Below are 21,428 nucleotides of genomic sequence, written 5' to 3' on the forward strand. Positions count from 1 at the left end.
ATGCTAGCTTTTTGTTGGTTATCTATGTTGCAAACATCTGTTTGTAGCTTCTCATCTTTTCCTCACCTTTTCTCATCTTATTATGATAAAGTTCTTAAGTTTAACATAGTCCTATTTACTAGTTTTTCAAATGGTTATATATTTTTTGCAACTGGCTTATGTATTTATTAGACCACAAATATATTTTATTTTATTTTTTAAAAAAGATTTTTATTTATTTATTTGACAGAGAGATTACAAGTAGGCAGAGCAGCAGGCAGAGAGAGAGGGGGAAGCAGGGCTTGATCCCAGGACCCTGAGATCATGACCTGAGCTGAAGGCAGAGGCTTAACCCACTGAGCCACCCAGGTGCCCCTATATTTTTCTTTTAAACATAAACTCTAAAAACATGATAGTTTTGACTTTATATTTAAATCTTCACATTGTGTGTCATAGAGATCCAATTTTAATTTTTACCCATATAATCATTTGTCCCAACATCATTTTACTCAAGTCTATTATTTCCATCTGCATAGCCACTCTGTCATAAATAAGTATTTTACATTTGTGTGGGTATATTTTAGGGTTTTTTCCTCTACTATAATGGTCCATTTCTCTATTCCTTGCCCAAACCATAATGACTTGATTTAATTTTATGATAATTCTAGTCAGAGTAAGTACCTTGCCATCCTAAAACCTATTCTTACCTCTTGAGTGATTTATTATTTGTGTTAGCACTGACTAATCTTGGCTTTTATCTTTTTGATTTAAAACTTAAAATCTTCCTGTCAAGTTTCATATGTAAACAAACAGAATTTTACTGGTACTGCAGTATATTTGAGTGAAGTGGGTAAAACTGATCTCTTTCTTTTTCTTTCTTTCTTTTTTTTTTTTTTTGAAGATTTTATTTATTTATGAGAGAGAGAGAACACATGAGCAGGGGGAGCAGCAGATGGAGAAGTAGGCTCTGTGCTGAATAGGGAGCTCAAAATGGGCTCAACCCCAGGACCTGGGATCATGACCTGAGCTGCAAGCAGATGCTTAACTGACTGAGCCATCCAGGTACCCCAATGTCTTTCAATATGATGTGATCATTCATGAATTTACATCAAGCATTTATCATGGTTGAGTGGATAGGACTATAGCAGTTTACCTTTTCATTTATTTGTCTCCTGATTTGTTTTTCTTCTTTAAGAACCACATCTACTTGTTCAATATATGTAAATTCATTTCAGTAAGCTTATAAAATTCACATTAACTGTCAACATGTTATGTTTTTATTTACTTTTAAAAATATATTTATTACTATCTTTATGAATACTTTTTAATATGCTCATTTTAAAAATTATTCAATATTGTCATTTTTAAGCTAATTGTTCTATCAATTACCTGGAGAGGTATGTTAAGATCTCCCAAGATGGAGAATTTACCTGTGTTTTCTTGTAGTTTTGTCAACTGTTGCCTTACATATTTTGACACTGTATTACAGGTATATACAGGTTAAGAATTATCTTTCTAGTGAGCTGAATATTTCATCATCAGGTAATACATTTCAAGACCCCAAGTCGGGGTTTGAAACCACAGATAGTTCCAAGTCCTATATATTTTTCTTGTACATACACAGTTATGATAAACTTTATTTTATTAATCAAGCACAGTAAGAGATTAACAATAACTAATGACAACACAGAACAATTACAACAATATATTGTAAATAAAATTTATGTGAATGTGGTTTCTTGTTCTTAAAATATCTTATTGTACCATACTCACCCTTCCTGTGATGATGTGAGATGCTAAAATGCCTATATAATAAGAAGTGAGGTGAATGATGTAGGCATTGAGACATAGTGTTAGGCTATAACTGAGCTTCTGACACATTATCTACTTTCAGACAAACCATAGTTAACCATGACACCTGAAACCATAGGACATGAAATCAAGGATAAGTAGGGATTACTTACTGGCCATTTCTACTTCAATAGTTTTTTTTTTTTTAAAGATTGTATTTACTTATTTGTCAGAGAGAGTATGAGCGTGTGCATGCACAAGCAGGGGGAGTGGCAGGTAGATGGAGAAGCAGGCTCCCCACTGAGCAAGGAGCTCGATGCGGGACCCAATTCCAAGACCCTTGAAACATGACCTGAGCAGAAGGCAGAAGCTTAACTGACTGAGACAACTAGGTATCCCTCAGTTTTTATATCAAAGTCTATTTTGCATGCTTTAAATATAGAAAATATATATAAAAACATAAAATGTCAAACTATATTAACATATAATATCAATATAATACCAGCACCTTTAGGTTTACATTTGTCTAATTTTTAAAAATTCTTTTATTTCCGGGCGCCTGGGTGGCTCAGTGGGTTAAGCTGCTGCCTTCGGCTCAGGTCATGATCCCAGGGTCCTGGAATCGAGTCCCGCATCAGGCTCTCTGCTCAGCAGGGAGCCTGCTTCCCTCTCTCTCTCTCTGCCTGCCTCTCTGTCTACTTGTAATCTCTGTCTGTCAAATAAACAAATAAAATCTTTAAAAAAAATTCTTTTATTTCCAACTTCTCATTAATATACTCTGAAGTCATATCATCCCATATCCTTTGGCTTCTACTGAGGCTGAAAAGTCTGCTGTCAGTCTAATTTATATTCATTATAGGTAATCTATCTTCTGAGTATTTAAACATTTTTTTAAATGTTCCACAGTTTTGCTATAATGTGGGTAAAGGTGGTTTTAAAAAATTCATCCTACTTGGGATTTGCTGGGTTTCCTAGATTTTAGAACTAGAATACCATCAGTTCTGCTAAAATCTCCATCGTTTCCCCTCCAAATAATGTCCCATTCCCTGCTCTCTCTGAGGCTCTGATTAGGTCTACCTTCAACCTGTAGAGATCTTAAACTCTTTCACCGTTTTCACCTGTCTTGGCTACATTCTTGCAATTTCTTCACATGCATCTTTCAATTCTTATTCTCTAATGCCCCTAAACCCATTTGGAGTTTACTTCAAATCCAATTATAGAACTTCATTTTTTATTTATCAGGTATTTGGTATTTTTAAAAATCTGCTTGAGGGGCTCCTGGATGACTCAGTTGGTTAAGTATCTGACTTTGGCTCAGGTCATGATCTCAGGGTCTTGGGATCAACCCCCATGTCTGGCCCCCCACTCAACGGGGAGTCTGCTTGTCCCTCCCTTTCTACTCCTGCTTGTGCTTTCTTGGGTCTCTTTCTCTCTCTCAAATAACTAAAACCTCTAAAAAATAATCTGCTTGATCTTTTTGGGGGTATGTAAACACATTACATGTAATTTTACATTCCATGCCTGATAATTCCAATAGCCACAGTCCCTCTAGCAGATCTGAGTCTACTCTGTTTTACTGCTGGCTCTTACTAATGCAGCCTTGTTGCCTTATGCATTTTGTCCATATTTTACTATAAGCTCATTATTTCTTGGAATGTTATATCAGAATTCTCTGAAGCCTTGCTAGAGGGTAGGCTCCTCTTAAAAGGATTTGTGTTTGTCTTTGGCAGAGATCTGAAGGCACTACCTGATGGCAATCGTTTTAAAATTAAATTCCTCACTTGAGGATTTTTAATCCCATGCCAGTTCACAAAATTTGTTCTAAAACCTGTTAGAAGGCCAGCTTCTCGGGGCCAGTTTTGTCCTCACAGTCTAGTACCATGGTTTCAAAGAGCTCTTTTTTATTTTATTTTATTTTATTTTGTTTTATTTAGTCTCTCAGCAGAGGGCTGGCTGATATTGGTGGTTGATCCTGGCACTGAGGAGGGGCTTCACTGCACACTTCATACCTTTTGTAGGCCCTTGCGTCTTATCTCCTGTCCTCTGTGTCCTATAGGGACACACAACTCACGTTTAACAGAGTTTGGCAGAAGTCACTGGCTCATGGACTCATTTTAAAGGATCATTTGTGTATTTCATCCTACATCTTCAGATTTTCTACTTATACAGGATCTGTGTAAGTATATAGTATCTAGTCTGCCACACTGCTAATTCAGGCTACTTTCACCTGCATGGAAAACTATGTCTGGTGAAGCACTTAAGTCACAGAAAGAAGGGCAAGAACTTGAAGGTCCCATTGCATGTGAGAGAAAAAAAGTGTCCAAGGAGTCAGCACACAGAGTCAGAACCACCTTTAAGTGTTTTTCTGTGGGAAGTACCAACAGGCTAAGATCTAGCAAAGGAGGGTGGCCTGACAAGACAGTATACCCTAGCCACCTCAGGTACCTTACCTCTAGAATCCTGTAATCAATAAGGGCATAGGATTCCATTAAAATACAATTTCACATTCCATAATTTATCATTTAGCATTTCTCAGTTTAAAAACAAACAATAACCAGTAACAAAATTGAAGCAGTACTCCAAACCTCCCAAAAAACAAGAGTCCAGGGCCAGATGGCTTCGCAGGAGAATTCTACCAAACATTTAAAGAAATAATGCCTATTCTTCTGAAGCTGTTTCAAAAAATCGAAACAGAAAGAAAACTTCCAAACTCATTCTATGAGGCCAGCATTACCTTGATCCCAAAACCAGGCAAAGACCCATCAAAAAGGAGAATTACAGACCAATATCCCTGATGAATATGGATGCCAAGATTCTCAACAAGATCCTAGCTAATAGGATCCCACAGTACATTAAAAGTCTTATCCATCATGACCAGGTTGGATTTAACCCTGGGATGCAAGAGTGGTTCAACATTCACAAATTAATGTGATAGAACAACACATTAATAAAAGACAAGAACCATATGATCTCTTAATTGATGCAGAAAAAGTGTTGGACAAAATACAGCATCCTCATTAAAACTCTTCAGAATGCAGGGACAGAGGGCACATTCCTTGATTTCGTTAAAACCATCTATGAAAAGCCCACAGTGAGTATCATTCTCAATGGGGAAAAGCTGAGAGCTTTTCCCATAAGATCAGGAACACAACAGGGATGCCTACCCTCGCCACTATCGTTCAACATAGTACTAGAAGTCCTAACATCAGGAATCAGACACCAAAAAGAAATAAAAGGCATTCAAATTGGCAAAGAAGTAGTCAGACTTTCTCTCTTTGCAGATGACATGATACTTTATGTGGAAAACCCAGAAGATTCCACCTCCAAATTACTAGAACTCATACAGTAATTTGGTAATGTGGCAAGATATAAAATCAACGCACAGAAATCAGTTGCTTTTCGGGGTGGCTGGGTGGTTCAGTGGGTTAAACCTCTGCCTTCAGCTCAGTTCATGGTCTCAGGGTCCTGGGATCGAGCCCCAAGTTGGGCTCTCTGCTCAGCAGGGAGCCTGCTTCCCTTTCTCTCTCTCTGACTGCCTCTCTGCCTACTTGTGATCTCTCTCTGTCAAATAAATAAATAAAATCTTAAAAAAAAAGAAATCAGTTGCTTTTCTATACACTAAAATTGTCACTGGAGAAAGAGAAATTAGGGAATCGATTCCATTTACAATAGCACCAAAAACCGTAAGATAGCTAGGAATAAACCTAACCAAAGAGGTAAAGATCTGTACTCTAGAAACTACAGAACACTTATGAAAGAAACTGAAGAAGACACAAAAAGATGGAAAAACATTCCATGCTCACATACTGGAAGAATAAACATTGTTTAAATGTCTATGTTGCCTAGAACAATCTATACTTTCCATGCCAACCCTATCAAAATCCCATTGGTGGAATACTATGCAGCCATCAAAACCCCCGAAATCTTGCCATTTGCAGCGACATGGATGGAACTAGAGAGTATTACGCTAAGTGAGTAAGTCAATCAGAGAAAGACAATTATCATATGATTTCTCTGATATGAATAATTTGAGAGGCAGGGCAGGGGGCTGTGGGGGAAAGGGAGGGAAAAAAGAAACATGGTGGGACCAGGGAGGGAGACAAACCATAAGAGACTCTTAACTGCAGGAAATAAACTGAGGGTTGCTGGAGGAGAGCAGGGTGGGAGGGATGGGGTAGCTGGGTGATGGACATTGGGGAGCGTATGTGCTATAGTGAGTGTTGTGAAGTGTGTAAGACTGATGATTCACAGACCTGTACATTATATGTTAATTTAAAAAAATCCCATTGGCATTTTTCAAAGATTTGGAACAAACAGTCCTAAAATTTGTATGGAGCCAGAAAAGACCCTGAATTGGCAAGGAAATGTTGAAAGAGAAGAACAAAGCTGGGGGCATTATGTTGCCTCATTTCATGCTATATTACAAAGCTGTGATTACCAAGACAGCACAGTATTGGCACAAAAACAAACACATAGATCAATGGAACAGAATAGTGTCTCCAGAAATGGGCCCTCAACTCTACGGTCAACTAATCTTCGACAAATAAGGAAAAAATATCCAATGGAGAAAAGACAGTCTCTTCAATAAATGGTGCTGGGAAAGTTGGACAGCAATATACAGAATAATGACATTTGACCATTCTCTTACACCATACATAAAGATAAACTCTAAATGGATGAAAGACTGCAATGTGGGACAAGAATCTATTAAAATTCTAGAGGAGAACATAGGCAATAACCCTTTGACATCAGCCACAGCAACTTCTTTCAGGACATGTCTCCAAAGGTAAAGGAAACAAAAGCAAAAATGAACTTTTGGGACTTCATCAAGATAAAAATCTTCTGCACAGCAAAGGAAACAGTCAGCAAAATGAAGAGGCAACCCATGGAATGGGAGAAGATATTTGCAAATGACATGACAGATAAAGGGCTGGTATCCAAGATCTATAAAGAACTTCTCAAACTCAACACTCAAAAAACAAATAATCAAGCCAAAAAATGGGCAGAACACAAGAACAGATACTTCTTCAAAGAAGACATACAAATGGCTAACAGACACATGAAAAAATGTTCAACATCATTAGCCATCAGTTCAAATCAAAACGACATTGAGATACCTCCTTAAACAAGGCTGGAAACAACAAATGTTGAGAATGTGGAGAAAGGGGAACCCTCTTACAGAGGTGGTAGAAATGCAAGTTGGTACAACCACTTTGGAAAACAGTATGGAGGGTCCTCAAAAAGTTAAAAATAGAGCTACCTTATGACCCAGCAATTGCACAACTGGGTATTTACCCCAAAGGTACAGATGTAGTGAAAGGAAGGGGAACATCCATCCCAACATTCATAGCAGCACAGTCCACAATAGCCAAACTATGAAATAAGCCAAGATGCCCTTCAAAAAATGAATGAATAAAGAAGATATGGTTCATATATACAATGGAATATTACTCAGCCATCAGAAAGGGTGAACACCCAACTTTTGTATCAACAAAAGCTGGAGGGACTGGAGGAGATTATGCAGAGTGAAATAAGTCAAGCAGAGAAAGACAATTATCATATGGTTTCACTCATATGTGGAACAGAAGGAATAGCAGGGAGGACCATAGGGGAAGGGAGGGAAAACTGAGGTGGGGGAAATCAGAATGGCAGACGAACTATGAGAGACTATGGACTCTGGGAAACAATCTGAGGGCTTCAGAAGGGAGTGGGGGGATAGAGTAGCCTGGTGATGGGTATTAAGGAGGGCACGTGTTGTAATGAGCACTGGGTGTTGTTCATAAGTAATGAATCATGCAGCACTTAAAAAACAACAAATAAACAAAGTCCAAACATATCCTCACAAGTACTCTTTAACACAATGCCACAGACCTTGAAAACCCTTCTGGATTTCAAAATAAACAATACAAAGTTGAAGATCAAAAAGGCTTATGAAACAGTTAATTTTGAAAAAAAAAACCCTATAAAATAGTTCAACCTACAAAATATACCTTATAATTAAGTCTTTATAGCAGGATGCAAATACACTAGTCTGTTTGATGCAGAATCTCTGATAATGAATTTTTTTTTCTGATAATGAATTTTAAAGTGGAAATAAATGCTGGGTGCAACCACACTGAAGCATGCTCTATTATTATTTCCGGAGAGTCTGCTCATGCTATTGTTTCTGCCTAGAATGTTCTTCCTATCCAAGCTCCTACTCATCATGGTTCTACATTACATCTCTAGCAAGTCATGCCTGATATATGCCCAGATTTAGTTTTCTTGGCATCTGTTTCCAAGCTTTGTTCACCATGATTTCAAGAGTTTAACATGCTTGGGACACAGTAGGTACTAAAGAATATTAGCTCCCTCTGAACACTGTGGTTAAAGAAGAACAGTGCAGGCCAGAGAAGCAAGAAGGACAAATTCCTGGAAAAAGTAGAATTTAGGTTGGGCTAGAAGAGATAGGTAGGACTAAAGATACAGAACGCAGTAAGAAGACACTGGGGAGCAACCAGTGAGGCTGGGCAGGTGAGGTAAGACAAAACTGTGACAGAAAGTGAGCATGAGGCGGGTGGCTTGAACCTGACTGATTGAGCAGCTACCCTCAGCATACTCTCACCTGTGCTCACTGAAGACGGAGTTATCCAGAACAATCTTCTCCAACAGTTCAATCAGTTCATTAGGCAGATCAGCTGTCATGAAGGCCTTGACCGTGACTGAGACCTCTTCAGGATCCTGTGTTTCTGACAATGCTGTCTGTACCACCTGGTTTGAAGTATCATTTGAAAGAATTTGGTTAGATAAAGTCAATTCAAGACTATCTTTGACGCTAAACAGAAAGGAAGGATTACCCCATGGCAGTCTGAAATAGACACAGAGAAAACAGAAGATTTCTCAAGGCAAAAAGGGAAGGTTGTCTAAAGAAGTCAATTTCAGAGACTTCAGCCTGCTCTATTTGACAATTAGTTTCTCTCTCACATCAAAAGGGCTGCAGACTCATCTCTGCCCCAGTAACCATACTACAAATTTACTCCAAAGCCAGTAACACAGTGCACTTAAACAGGCGGCTGAAATACATGTTTGCTTTTATCTTTTTTTTTTTTAGGTCACTGTTCATAACAAATATGGCCCCATTTCTCTTATGAAGACACCACTCCAGGGAAGCTCTTGCTAGCCTAGAGCATCACAGCTACTCTGGCCCAACCCACTTCCAGGGATGCAACTGAGTACACCCTGAGTTCCACAGCCTCAGACCCATGGCAAGGGGTCTGACAAAAAACTGGCCACACCACCCCTCATTTAGTTATAGGTGTCTCAACTACAAAAGAACTCACAAGTGGGGAAAAAGACATTTTTCCAAAGAGTACGCTTCCCAGATAACATCAGGCTGGAAGGCCAGCATTGTTCTCTTTGCACTTTCTTCCAGGGACCTTTGGTGACTTTAGGATCTATCAGTTTTGCCAGGTTTCATCAGGGATGGGCAATGGCAATGCATTAATGAGAAAGAACAGATTGCTCAGAGGAGGTATAACATAGATAATATAGAGCTCTGGCCATGAACTTTCATCCTATGAACAGGAGGGGCTGCAAAGGACCTGGAATCAAAATCAGCGCAGTCCACCTCACAAGTGACCACTGTATACTCAATGGCACCATGGGATACAAAAGTTCTTCTGAGGCGTTTATAACAACCCTAAAGGTTATACAAAGGTATGTGAGGAAAGGGGCTATCACAGAAGATAGTAACAAAAAGGGTGTACTTAAGGGAAAGGAGAACTGTGACAGCACACAGAATCCATCCAAAGTAGGAGGTTTATTTCCTGCCATCATGACATCTGTCCATTCTTGGAAAACCTTAGAGCACTTTAAATACACACTGGTTATTTTAAGGGCAAAAATAAATTTCCACAATCTATTTGAGTCAACAGGATGCCTAATCTAAGGTTACCTCAGGAAGCTGCTTCCTCTAAGTAAACTTTCCATGATGAGCTTCTCCTGTAGACCTAAAAGCCGCCTGCTGCCATCATGCAGTCCCTCTAATTAGAGGGGCACGGGAGGTGAATGCCCCTCAGGAGGCGGCTATGAATATTCAGTCCTAGCAGACATAATGACAGGATCAGGAGCTTCACACAGACACAGGAAGACTAAGAGGCACCTGCTGGCTTCAGCCCAGTGCAGCATTAGAGCTGCTCATCCCAGTGCCAATGCAACGAGACCTGTAAGATGTGCCAGGCAACTGGACCACACCTGGAGAAGTACCAGTTGTCTGCAAATTTGGAGAGAGATCTCTAGCGGAATCTAAATCTACTCTGGCCCAAGGCCTTTGTTGCTCAATGTCTTTGTCAAGTCCAGATCAATCTTTGGACAAATCTTAGAGATGGGTAACTCCAAAGCTGATATAATGAGGTCCAAAATAACTCAGGCTTCTAGCCATCTAAAAGTATTCCAAAGTAAAGTTTATTAAGAATAAGATAATGGCACAGACATGAGGAACAGTGGACAGCAAACAAGAAGGTGAAATTCAGAAGAGATAGGGGGAGACAAGATGGGGGGAAGTAGGAGGAGACACCATTTCAACCTGTACCCTAAAGTCAGCTGATTACCTACCAAAGAACTCCAATCACCCATGAAATCAGCCTGAGATCAGAATTATACATGTCTGGATCTCTACAGGGGCAGAAGACGCCAGTGGGCAGGTAAAGCGGAGTGGGAACGTCGGACTGATATCAGAAGAGAAAACCCAACAAGCCCACCTAGTGGGCTTTGCACACAAAGCAGTTGGAGGAGGGCACTTTAGCTGATCTGCTCAGGCCTGAAGGCCACTTGTTGGGCCAGGATCTTGCTCCCACCTGGCTCTCAGCCCATCCCTGAACAGTGTCCCCAGAAGCCTAGGAGACAGTGGGAATGGTAAAGTATCATCTGCTGCCTAAGAGTACAGAAAGCCCAGTGAGTGGCTGAGGTCAACAACCATCCATCAGGCAGCACATAAGAGGAATCCTGGTCTTGGCACTGTGCCCCAGCTCTGAGTAGGCACTGGATAGTCACAAGGGTGCAAGGGGTTCCTCAACAAAGGCAGGTTCAGCTGACAAAACCTTAAGATCTACTTACCTTGTGTCATTGGGGGCTGAGCTGAAAAAAAAAAACACTAAGGATCCAGCAAGCAAGCAGGTCATCAGATATTCCTTTTACTGGGGTAGCACATCCCAGCTTAGGAGATCAGGGCCAACTCTGTGCCTTTAACCAATAAACAACTCCAGAGAAATTCACAAGATAGTCTGGTCACATGTCTGAAGATGTTATGTTAAACATAACAATTCAACTAGTCACTCTGGCACAAGATGGTGAGTGGGCAAAAAGCAGGCATGCATACACATACTCCCATTTCCATTCCTCACCTGGTCGATCAGCTGTCTCCTGGATGGGTTGGTCTCCTCAAGGACGTGAGCCCAGAGCTCTGGATCCTTCCTGCGCACCAGGTAGCGGGCCTCACTTTTGAACAAAGAATTCTCGTTGCAAACCTGAAATGAGTACACTAGTGTGTATAACAGAGCCAATCAGTGAAAACTATTTGGGGGACCCCTGAACTTATCTAGTTCAGCCAGAGCCCAAATGAGAAACAGTACTTTGACATGGGAGGAGCAGCATCCCAAAGGGATGACAATGTACTTCTCAGGTGACAGATTACCTCAAAACACAAGTTTCGTAGTTTATAACAACTCAGAATGGGTATGGCTGTGTGGTAGCTCCTCTCCACATGAACCTAACTGTTACCTTCTAAAGTGGCACTACCCAGAATGCTCTGAAACAAAGAAAATGTTCGAGATCTGTGCTATGCTGGGCAAAGACTAAATGCTGCGTATGTGTCCAACGGCTGCTCATGTGTTCATGGCATGAGGCCAGGAGCAGGCTTGGTCTGGCCTGCCCCGAAATTTCACTGCAGCTTCTCCTTCTGACACAGCCGATTGTAACAAGCACTTTTTTTTTTTCCTCGTCTCAATACTGCTTCATTAAAAGGGAATGTCAAGGGGCACCTGAGTGGCTCAGTGGGTTAAGCCGCTGCCTTCGGCTTAGGTCATGATCTCAGGGTCCTGGGATCGAGTTCCACATCGGGCTCTCTGCTCAGCAGGGGGCCTGCTTCCCTTCCTCTCTCTGTGATCTCTTCCCTTCCTCTCTCGTACTGTGATCTCTCTCTGTCAAATAAATAAATAAAATCTTAAAAAAAAAAAAAAAGGGAATGTCAATCATACATCACCCGGTAGGACAGATGGGTGCAAAGATCCCTAATCGGTCACTGAACTGAGTTTTGATAAAAAAGTAGCAAGTTCAGCCAAAAGGTGGCTTATGGTATGAAACTAACTTAAGTCCCAACTTCACAAAAACTGGTTCCCTAGAGACTGCAAGGCAAGGTGTTATGTAGACCCGGCCTGTCACATGCATGGTCAGTGTCCAAAGCTAAAGTAGGATGAGAAACTGGTGCCTGGCTCTTGAGCTTTGGCTCTGTATGTTTGATACCCTAAGAGATTCTTCCCTGGCTGCTGAGTTTTTACCATATTGTCAAACATTCTGAGGCACCCAGGGCAAACAGACCAATTGCCTATAGTCAAACATCAGGTGAACCCACATGAGATTTCTGAAGTTTTAAGTCACAAGATTAAGTTTCAAACTATTTGATACGTAAGTAATAAAACATGTAGATCCAAGCCAGGGCAGCAGTAAGCAGACCGAGGGTGGATGTCCCAAGAAGGGGCCTTCAGCAACAGTGGTCGGCAACAGCTGGCATAGGGTACGTGTAAGAAGCTGCCCTCAGGAGACACCTGGGTGGCTCAGTCGGTTAAGCTGCTGCCTTCAGCTCAAGTCATGATCCCAGGGTCCTGGGATCGAGTCCTGCATTGGGATCCTTGCTCGGCAGGGAGCCTGCTTCTCTCTCTGCCTCTGCTTGCCACTCTTGCCTGCTTGTGCATTTGCGCACTCTCTCTCTTGCTCTAACAAATAAATAAAATCTTTAAAAAAAAAAAAAAAAGAAGCTGCCCTCAGAAAAGCAGGAAGTGTGGGGCACCTGGGGGGCTCAGTGGGTTAAAGTCTCTGCCTTCAGCTCAGGTCATGATCCCGGGGTCCTGGGATCCAGCCCCACATCTGGCTCTCTGCTCAGCGGAGAGCCTGCTTCCCCCCCTCTCTCTTTGCCTGCCTCTCTGCCTACTTGTGATCTCTGTCTGTCAAATAAATAAATAAATAATCTTAAAAAAAAAAAAAAGAGGAAAAAGTGCAAGCACACACAGGACATAAGTATCCAGGGTAGAGAGGCAAGAGGAGAGGCAGTCAGGCTGGTGAGGCAGGGTTGTGGTTCACAGAAAACCTCCTGAGTAAGGCCAAGGAGTTCAATTTTGCTCTCAGGACCCAAAGTAACACTGAAGACTGGAGGCAGAAGGCTGAAAGGTCAGACTTGGGCCAGCCAGATTTACAGGTACAATATATACCAACAGGGCATAAGCAGATAGGAAACAAAGAGTCTGAATCAAGAGGAAACCAAGTTGGTGATAATGTAACCACATGATCTGCAATTGTGGGGCTCAGAAGAAGCCCTCCTCGGCCCCCACTGAGGAAGCCCTGCCCCAGGAAGCCAGAGCAATAGCTGGCAGCGTAGTATATTTGCTGCCCACCTTGATGAGCTCAAGGTCACACTGCCCCCGCTCATAGGCAACACAGGCCAGATGTGGGTCCCGCTTCTCACAGTAGCGGCCCACCACACGGCTGTCATAGTAAGTGTTCTCTCTCAGGAAGCGCTCGGGACTATTGTTGCTGTCGATGTAGATCTTGGCAAGTGCATTGTGAGTGGCAGGCTCTTCACAGCCTTCGTGACTCCGGGACTCCAGCCAGGGAAGCAGCAGCTTTAGCCTTTGAAAGAAGGAAGAGCACCGTAAAAGTCTCAAAACTAACAACCGAAACCTCCAGGGCAGACCCTGAACTTTGAAGCTTGCTTCTAGAAACAAAAATCTCACTCCGTTAACCTCAGGTTGTTTTAGAGACCAAAACAGACTTGAGTTCCAAATTGATTTCAATTGCTAAGTTTTTCTCAAAGATCTGTACTACCAATAGCAAACAACTCACTATTAGATCTAAGATCTGTTGCATTAAAGACCAGCCACAGAGACAGGTGGTCCTGGGGCCTAGAGGCTGACTGAAAAGGGACTTTGGAGAATTAGTCATAGACCTAACAACAAACACTAGAACCCGGGGGCAAGAGAAGATACCAAGCTAGGATCCCTTACCTGTTTCTTTTTTCTACTTCAGCCACCAGCTCATCAGTAGAGAATTGTCCTCTCACCACCATGATTAAGTTTTTAATTACTTCCTCAGAACAATCCACATCAAGCAGCCCTCCAACCACAGCAGGGATCCGGCTAGGGTTGACCTAGAATGGTCAAGGTGGTGACTTCAGTGCTGCAGGCACAGGTCACTGCTACAAGTCCCCCAAGGCCTGGACAGTATGGCTGTCTGAAAGGGCTCCTGTGGTGGACAGAATGCATATTTGAAGCTCCAACCCCTAATGTGACTGTATTTGAAGATGGGCCTTGAAGGACATAATTATGGTTCCTTGAGGGCATAAGGATGGGGCCCTAATCAGAGATAAAGCCATATAAAGGCACAGTGAGAAGGTGCCATCTGTAAGCTAAGGAGAGTGGCCTCAGAAAGAACCAACCCAAGGTGGTGGGGTCAGTGCCTTGATCTTGGACTTTCAGCCTCTAGAAAATGTCAACTGCTTAAGTCATGCAGCCTGTGGTATTCCGCTATGGCAGCCCAAGCTATGATACCACCAGTCTCAGATACATTCAGGATCAGAGGTAATCTCTCAGGTGTAAGCTATTACCACCAAGCAAGGCACAAAAGCAGCTGGGTGTCACCTGGGAGTGATGGTCCCAGTGATGCTCCCAGTAGTACCTTCTGAACGTAGATCTCAATGTACTTTTGCAGGTTGTTGCGGTACAAGTATAGGACCAGGTCATGGACAAAGTCAAACCGATCACACACGATGATGAGGGGAAGCTGGTCTGTGAGCTTGGCCTCCTGTGTATTGGGAAAGCACAGAAATAATGCAGGCAGTGAAGACCCCAAAGAGCCAGACCACAGGGACGATGAATCAACACAGAGATGGCTCTGCTTCTGTAGCAGAGTGGCTCCAAGGAGACTCAGGATGAAACTGTTCTAGATATGCTGTTGTTTAAGGCATTTGCTTTTGGGGATATAGTGTTTGCCTTGGGAAAGATAATAATACTATTTGGTTAAAGAAGAAAAGAACTCCGCTAAATCTGGCAATAACACTGCAAATTGGTCTAAAAGCAAGTATCTCCTGGGTTAAGACAAGCAGATCATTATGTATAAATCTGACCGAGACCCAGCAGCAAAGAGATAGACTACTTTCAAGAACATCTGCCAATAAGGGTTGCCTTTCCGGACATGCAACCATACTTCATGGAACATCAGCCATCAGTGCAGGGGGCTTCCCCCAACTCTGCAGTCCACCACAATAATGTCTTCCCCATCCCTCATTTGGACATACCTACACAACACTTCTCAGGTGTCCTTGCACCCTTGTAGTTCTGGGTGTGGCCACGTGACCTAGTCTCCTCTAATGGAATGAGAATCAAAATGCCACATGAGACCTGCAACTTCACCCACAAAAACCACCGGAGCTGGCTCCTCCTCTCTTTCCTTCTTCCAGTTGACCAGGAAGGCAACATTCAAGGTGGTATGCTGAAGATGGCAAAGCAGCCACAGCCTGGCCCTTGAAAGATGGTTGGAAAGGCTACCCCACTTAGCTCCACATCCACCCCTGTCTGTGCATGAGGAAGAAAGACACTTGCTTTTTCGCCCCTAGCACTGAGTAGCTTATTTGCTCCATAGACTTTCCCAGACTAATTAACAGAGGAACAGTTGGGATGTTGCTGAAACATAATGCAGAAATAAACTAACTCCCTCCACTCACACATCAGATAATTAAGAATCCAGCCTCAAGGCTTATAAAATGAGCAGTGGCCTCCTCCAAGAACTTTAGGCCACAAGGTAGAGCTCTGCACTAAGGACCCAGGGGACACTGATGGAGGAAAAAGCCAGATTTCTAACTCTGCCTGATGGTTTGCTCAAGGAAGGAGGTGATAACCTGGTCACACTTACCTTCAGGAAGTTCTTCACCCGCTCTGGGTTGTAGCAATTACTCTCCCGGCATATCCTCTCCACCTCCTTGATCTGCCCCGTCTTACAGGCAGCCTGAATATATTTCAAGTGCACATCTGGATCTTGGCTGAAGTTTACAATTGAGCCCAAGAAGTAGAAGAGGCCTACAAAGAGAGACTGTTCCATCTTATGCCCTCATACTATCTACCTGGCTTTTCCACAGTCGTACTCCACCTGCCCTTGATGGCCCAACCCACAACAACAATGCTCCACTCTCCCAGCTCACACAGCCCACTCACAACTTACAAAATCTATGTGAAGTTCTTCTGCTTTGGCCTCTCCCTCAAGGAGCTAGTCAGATTTCCATGAAACTTGGGAGGTACACCTGAGATGTTCTGATGTGAAATACCTCATGTGTGTGTATGTGGAATCCTTCTGGGGACCCAGGCACATCCTACGGTCATCTTCAAGAATAATTTAAACTGAGGTAGCCTAAGAGGGCTGTGTGGCTGCTACTCTAAAAAGACAAACCAGGGGATGCCTGGGTGGCTCAGTTGGTTAAGCAGCTGCCTTCGGCTCAGGTCATGATCCCAGCGTCCTGGGATAGAGTCCCACATCGGGCTCCTTGCTCTGCAGGGAGCCTGCTTCTCCCTCTGACTCTGCCTTCCACTCTATCTGCCTGTGCTCGCTCTCGCTCTCTCTCTGACAAATAAATAAATAAAATCTTTAAAAAGAAAAAAGACAAACCAGGAAGAGGAAAGCAGAGGCTTTCACTGGGAGCCTCCAGAGTCTGTTCTGTGACACTGAGCTGTTGGCACACATGGAGCCACTGTGGACGGGGGTGCAAGGTGAGTCACAGAGCACTGTTACTCCTCAGAGGCTGACTACCTCCTGACTCTCATAGGAGCCAGCCAGGAGGTACTGGTGACAAGACCAGGACAGGATACTCAGAGAAAACCACCTTCCCTGAGAAGGTCTTTGGCTGTAACCTGGAGGAAGGAACCAGAACCCTGAAGGCAGACAGCTTCCACCAACCCTACTCTACTGCCATCTCCCCACCCATGTAACCTAATTGCTGCTGCAGCCTTTCCTGCAATGGCGTCTTTTGACAAGAGGGGCAGCTCCCTAAAGGGAGGTCTTGCCTTCACTCCTCCAACATTCCAACATTCTAGGCCAAGAACAGTGGCTTAACACCTTGCTGGACAAATGCTCAGTTTCTATCCCTGCCTCAGCCTGTCCCCAGCAGACACTCACCTGGGAAAGCCATCCCCCAACCAGCACATTCTCGGTGTGATGCCCACAACAGGGCAGAGGAAGCCAACCATAGTCAAGCCTGCCAGCCCCAAAACTACACAGGGCTGAGTCTCCATGGGGCTCTTACTCAGAGGAAGCCAAAGGGGCCGCCCCCTCAGAGCCATGTACTCCAGCACTACTGGCCAAAGTTTTTTGGTGAACATTCAGCAGAAAAAAGGAGTGTGTGACACAAAGATGCTCAGTTCCATAGAGGCTCCAGGGACACAAGGGGGATTCTAAGCATCCCCACCCCAACACCAACCAATTTCTTCATTTGCAAATGCCAAAAAAGCGACCTACACTGGGTAACACACACCAGACAGCAGAAATCTTCTGCCACTGACCAACACATTGGCCTGGCCTGAAGGAAGACTCAGGTTGGGCAGGCAGACACGAACACCTGACGAGGAGATGCAGGTGACTACAGGCTGTGGAATTTACCTTCGTAACTCTTGAAGGATTCAAAGAGCTCCACCAGGGACTGTGTGCCCAGCTGCTCGTGGTACTTGGAGGCCACCTGCACACACAGCTGAAGGTTCTGTCTGATGCTGGCAGACAGCAGAGCATGAAGACACGCCAAAGAATCCTCCACTGACAAGGAGCCAAAGAAGCTGACGAGCCACTGGGAAGCAAGGAAGAGTTTGTCCACAGCTAAGTACCATCCTCGATGTTGCCAACACTGGCAACATCACTGGATCAGTTTTTCCCACTGAGTGTGAAAAATATAAAGAATCTTCACTTAAAAGGATTGAAAAGCAACTATCCCTTGTGGCAAAAAGTGGAAGCCAGGAGTTAACTTCAGATGAGACACTAACCTCAACTATTCATCAAGCTGTCCAGAACCTGCAACGCCCCACAAATGATACAAAAACCTATTATATAAATGGAATGCAATACCAATTAGCTTCTGCTAATATTTTTACACAACTCTGCTAGAGCTGTCAATGTTAATAGGTTCTCTCTTTTGGGTTAAGTCAGAGATAGACTATGGGAAGAAAGAGGTAATGAGAACCGAGTTGCGTGGATGAGCAAGGGGAATTTGTGTGTTGGCTGAATGAGAATTGTATATAGCAGTGACAAGGCTCATGCACAAGGAAGACACATGCCACACTCCCACAACCACAGACATAGGGAAATTTTGGGAGCATGTGACCCTAATGACATGTGGGTGTCATCCACAACAGAAGTGCCCCAACGGCGCACCAATACCTCGGGATTGAGGAGGTGAGTGTGGACCACAGCCCTCTTGATGTCGTAGAGGTCTGTGTAGTGCTCCAGTGCACGCTGCAGGAGGCCCGCCTTCTCACAGAGCTGGGCAATGTGGGACCGATCATAATGAGTAAACATCTGATTTCCAAGAATGGCATCTGCAACCTATGAAATGGAGAGGTCAGGAAGAAACCTGAATTGTGGCAATAATTTTTTAACAGTAGCTGCTCAAACCATGTCTCCCAGGGCACAGCTCCAGAATGTAATCATAGGAGAGAGAGGCTATACCAGGTCCAGGCTCTTCCCCACCTCCAAGCAGAGCCCTAGACAACCTTGCAAGTGACCTGAGGCTCTTTGAACTAGGCGCTGATCTCCTAGGGTGCAGGGCCAGGTGTGTATAAAAGGCCAAGGCTCTGCCCTAAAGCGTATTACTGGGATCAGGCGAGGCTACTGTTCTGGCTTTTCAGCCATCGTATTTGTACAGTTTTCCATGGCAAGTCAAGGTCAATATGAGAGCATGAGTCTTTAATGAGCTCAATCCTTGGACTAGCAACAGTTACAATTAGACCTGGAAGTAACAAATCCTACTGGTATTCATTAAGCTTCTCAATTTGGTTGAAGGCAGAATTGGGGAGAGAAGGGATGTGTGTGTGTGTGTGCGTGTGTGTGTGTGCACGTGCAGGGGGTTATGTTTGAAAAACAACTAACAGTCCTGGAAAGAATTTTGATGAAGCTTAATTCCATCTTTAAATAAGCAACCTCTGGACTAAGAATGAGTGAGTCAACGATCAACCTCTCTGCCTTGTTAAGTGATCTGACCCTCAGTATCTAACTACGAGTGAGTCTTGATGAGACATGCTCCTGGGTGTCACCCAGCACACTCTTTCCTGTTCCTTCCTGGATATGGAGTACCAACCATACAGTGACCACAGACCTAGTTAACATTATGCTGCTCCAGGGTAATGCACACTCTGGGCTTCCTAACAATCCCAACCAAGTGCTGAGAGCACAGTTTTGTAACATCGGGAACTTACCGGATGCTCCCCACCCTTTTTCTTCAGACCTATCCTTACTATCTTCTTTAGAAAAAGAAATTTCCTCCTTATTATAGCAATAGTGTCATTTAAAGAACTCAGAAAATATAAGATGAGCCAAGAAGGAAAATAGCATCCAGCCTCTGACATCCAGAGAAGACTGTCCCAATGTTCTGGGTATTGTATCCAGCTGTGTACCCATCCAGGCTGCCCCTGTTTCAGATTTGGGCTCTTCTTAGGGTCTATCTGCTCAATTACTGAGTGGTGTCTAGTTTCTGCTTCAAAGCTCATTTAATAAAAGCTGTCATACATGATCACCAACTCACAGGAGTTCAACAGAACACCAAACACCAAATTAATAGCACTTTTGTTTCCTAGAGGTGAGACATGACCCACACAAGAGTAGCTAACTTGTGGATTGGAATAACCTGAAATCACAGAACAGTATAATTAACACAGTGTTTCCTAATCACAACAACAATAGATGACTATAAAGAAAAAAAAACTAGAAGACAAATAAGTAAAGAACAAAGTGAACTACGATCCTGTCCACTCAGACAACCATCAAGCTAAAAGCTTGATGTAAATTTCTCCAAACTCCTTTCATACATATGTTATGCAAAATTAATTTAAAAAAGCATATACAGGGGCGCCTGGGTGGCTCAGTGGGTTAAGCCGCTGCCTTCGGCTCAGGTCATGATCTCAGAGTCCTGGGATCGAGTCCCGCATCGGGCTCTCTGCTCGGCAGAGAGCCTGCTTCCCTCTCTCTCTCTCTCTGGCTGCCTCTCTGTCTACTTGTGATTTCTCTCTGTCAAATTAATAAATAAAATCTTTAAAAAAAAAAAAAAAAAAAAAAAAAAAAAAAAAAAAGCATATACATGTGACTTAACATCCCCCCAACTTTCAGTTCAAGAAATGCCCCACCACAATGAGCTACCACTTCACACCCATTTAGGATAGCTATTATTTTTTTTTTAATTTTTATTTATTTTTATTTTTTAAGATTTTATTTATTTGACAGAGATCACAAGTAGGCAGAGAGGCAGGCAGAGAGAGAAGAGGAAGCAGGCTCCCCACTGAGCAGAGAGCCTGATGCGGGGCTTAATCCCAGTACCTCGAGATCATAACCCAAGCTGAAGGCAGAGGCTTTAACCCACTGAGCCACCCAGGTGTCTCTATTTTTTTAAAAACAAACCCAAAAAATAATAAGCACTGGCAAACATATGAAGAAATTGGAACCCTCATATATTGTGGCAGGAACAGAAAATGGTGTAACTGCTTGGAATACAGTTTGGTGGCACCTCAACAAGTGACATGCAGAATTACCACACGATCTGGCAAGTCTCCTTCTGATGTGTGCCCCAGAGAGCTGAAAACAGGAACTGAAACTTATACCTGCACACCAATATCTACAGCAGCACTATTTGCAACAGCTATAAGGTGAGAGTAACCCAATGTCCATCAACAAATAAACAGATAAACAAAATGTGGTATACACATACAATGGACTATTATTCAGACATAAAAAGGAATGAAATTCATGAATTCATGCTACCACATGGATGAATCCTGAAAATAATGTAAAATAAACAAGCGAAACTAAAGGACAAATATCATATGAATCTACTTACATGAAGTATCTAGAACAAGTAAATTCATTGAAAAGGTAAGTAGAATAGGGTGTTACCATGGGCTGGGGGAGGGAAAGGGGAGTTAATGGATATGGATTTTCTATTTGTGATAATGATAAAAGTTCTGGAAATATATAGTGGTTAACGGTTGCACAACAATGTGAATGTACTTAATGCCACTTAAATGTGCACTTAAAAATCGTTCAGATAGGGGCGCCTGTGTGGCTCAGTGGGTTAAGCCGCTGCCTTCGGCTCAGGTCGTGATCTCAGCGTCCTGGGATCAAGTCCCGCATCGGGCTCTCTGCTCAGCAGGGAGCCTGCTTCCCTCTCTCTCTCT

General features: G+C 43.1%; 1 protein-coding gene across 2 annotated transcripts in view; it reads right to left on the reverse strand.

Moving 5' to 3' along the window:
* The window catches only part of CLTCL1 (clathrin heavy chain like 1), a 96,613-nt gene that overhangs the window by 26,739 nt on the left and 48,446 nt on the right, over window positions 1-21,428 (reverse strand). For both annotated transcript variants that reach the window (XM_004742596.3, XM_004742597.3), the window contains exons 12-19: window positions 18,427-18,591; window positions 17,659-17,839; window positions 15,925-16,088; window positions 14,692-14,817; window positions 14,022-14,164; window positions 13,413-13,647; window positions 11,151-11,273; window positions 8,375-8,520 (exon numbers count right to left, since the gene is read on the reverse strand). In XM_004742596.3, coding sequence (XP_004742653.1) covers window positions 8,375-8,520; window positions 11,151-11,273; window positions 13,413-13,647; window positions 14,022-14,164; window positions 14,692-14,817; window positions 15,925-16,088; window positions 17,659-17,839; window positions 18,427-18,591 — 1,283 coding nt within the window. The remainder of the gene's footprint in view (window positions 1-8,374; window positions 8,521-11,150; window positions 11,274-13,412; window positions 13,648-14,021; window positions 14,165-14,691; window positions 14,818-15,924; window positions 16,089-17,658; window positions 17,840-18,426; window positions 18,592-21,428) is intronic.

Source organism: Mustela putorius, unplaced genomic scaffold (assembly GCF_011764305.1).
Source record: "Mustela putorius furo isolate JIRA1106 unplaced genomic scaffold, ASM1176430v1.1 tig00003858_pilon_pilon_pilon, whole genome shotgun sequence".
NCBI lineage: Eukaryota > Metazoa > Chordata > Mammalia > Carnivora > Mustelidae > Mustela > Mustela putorius.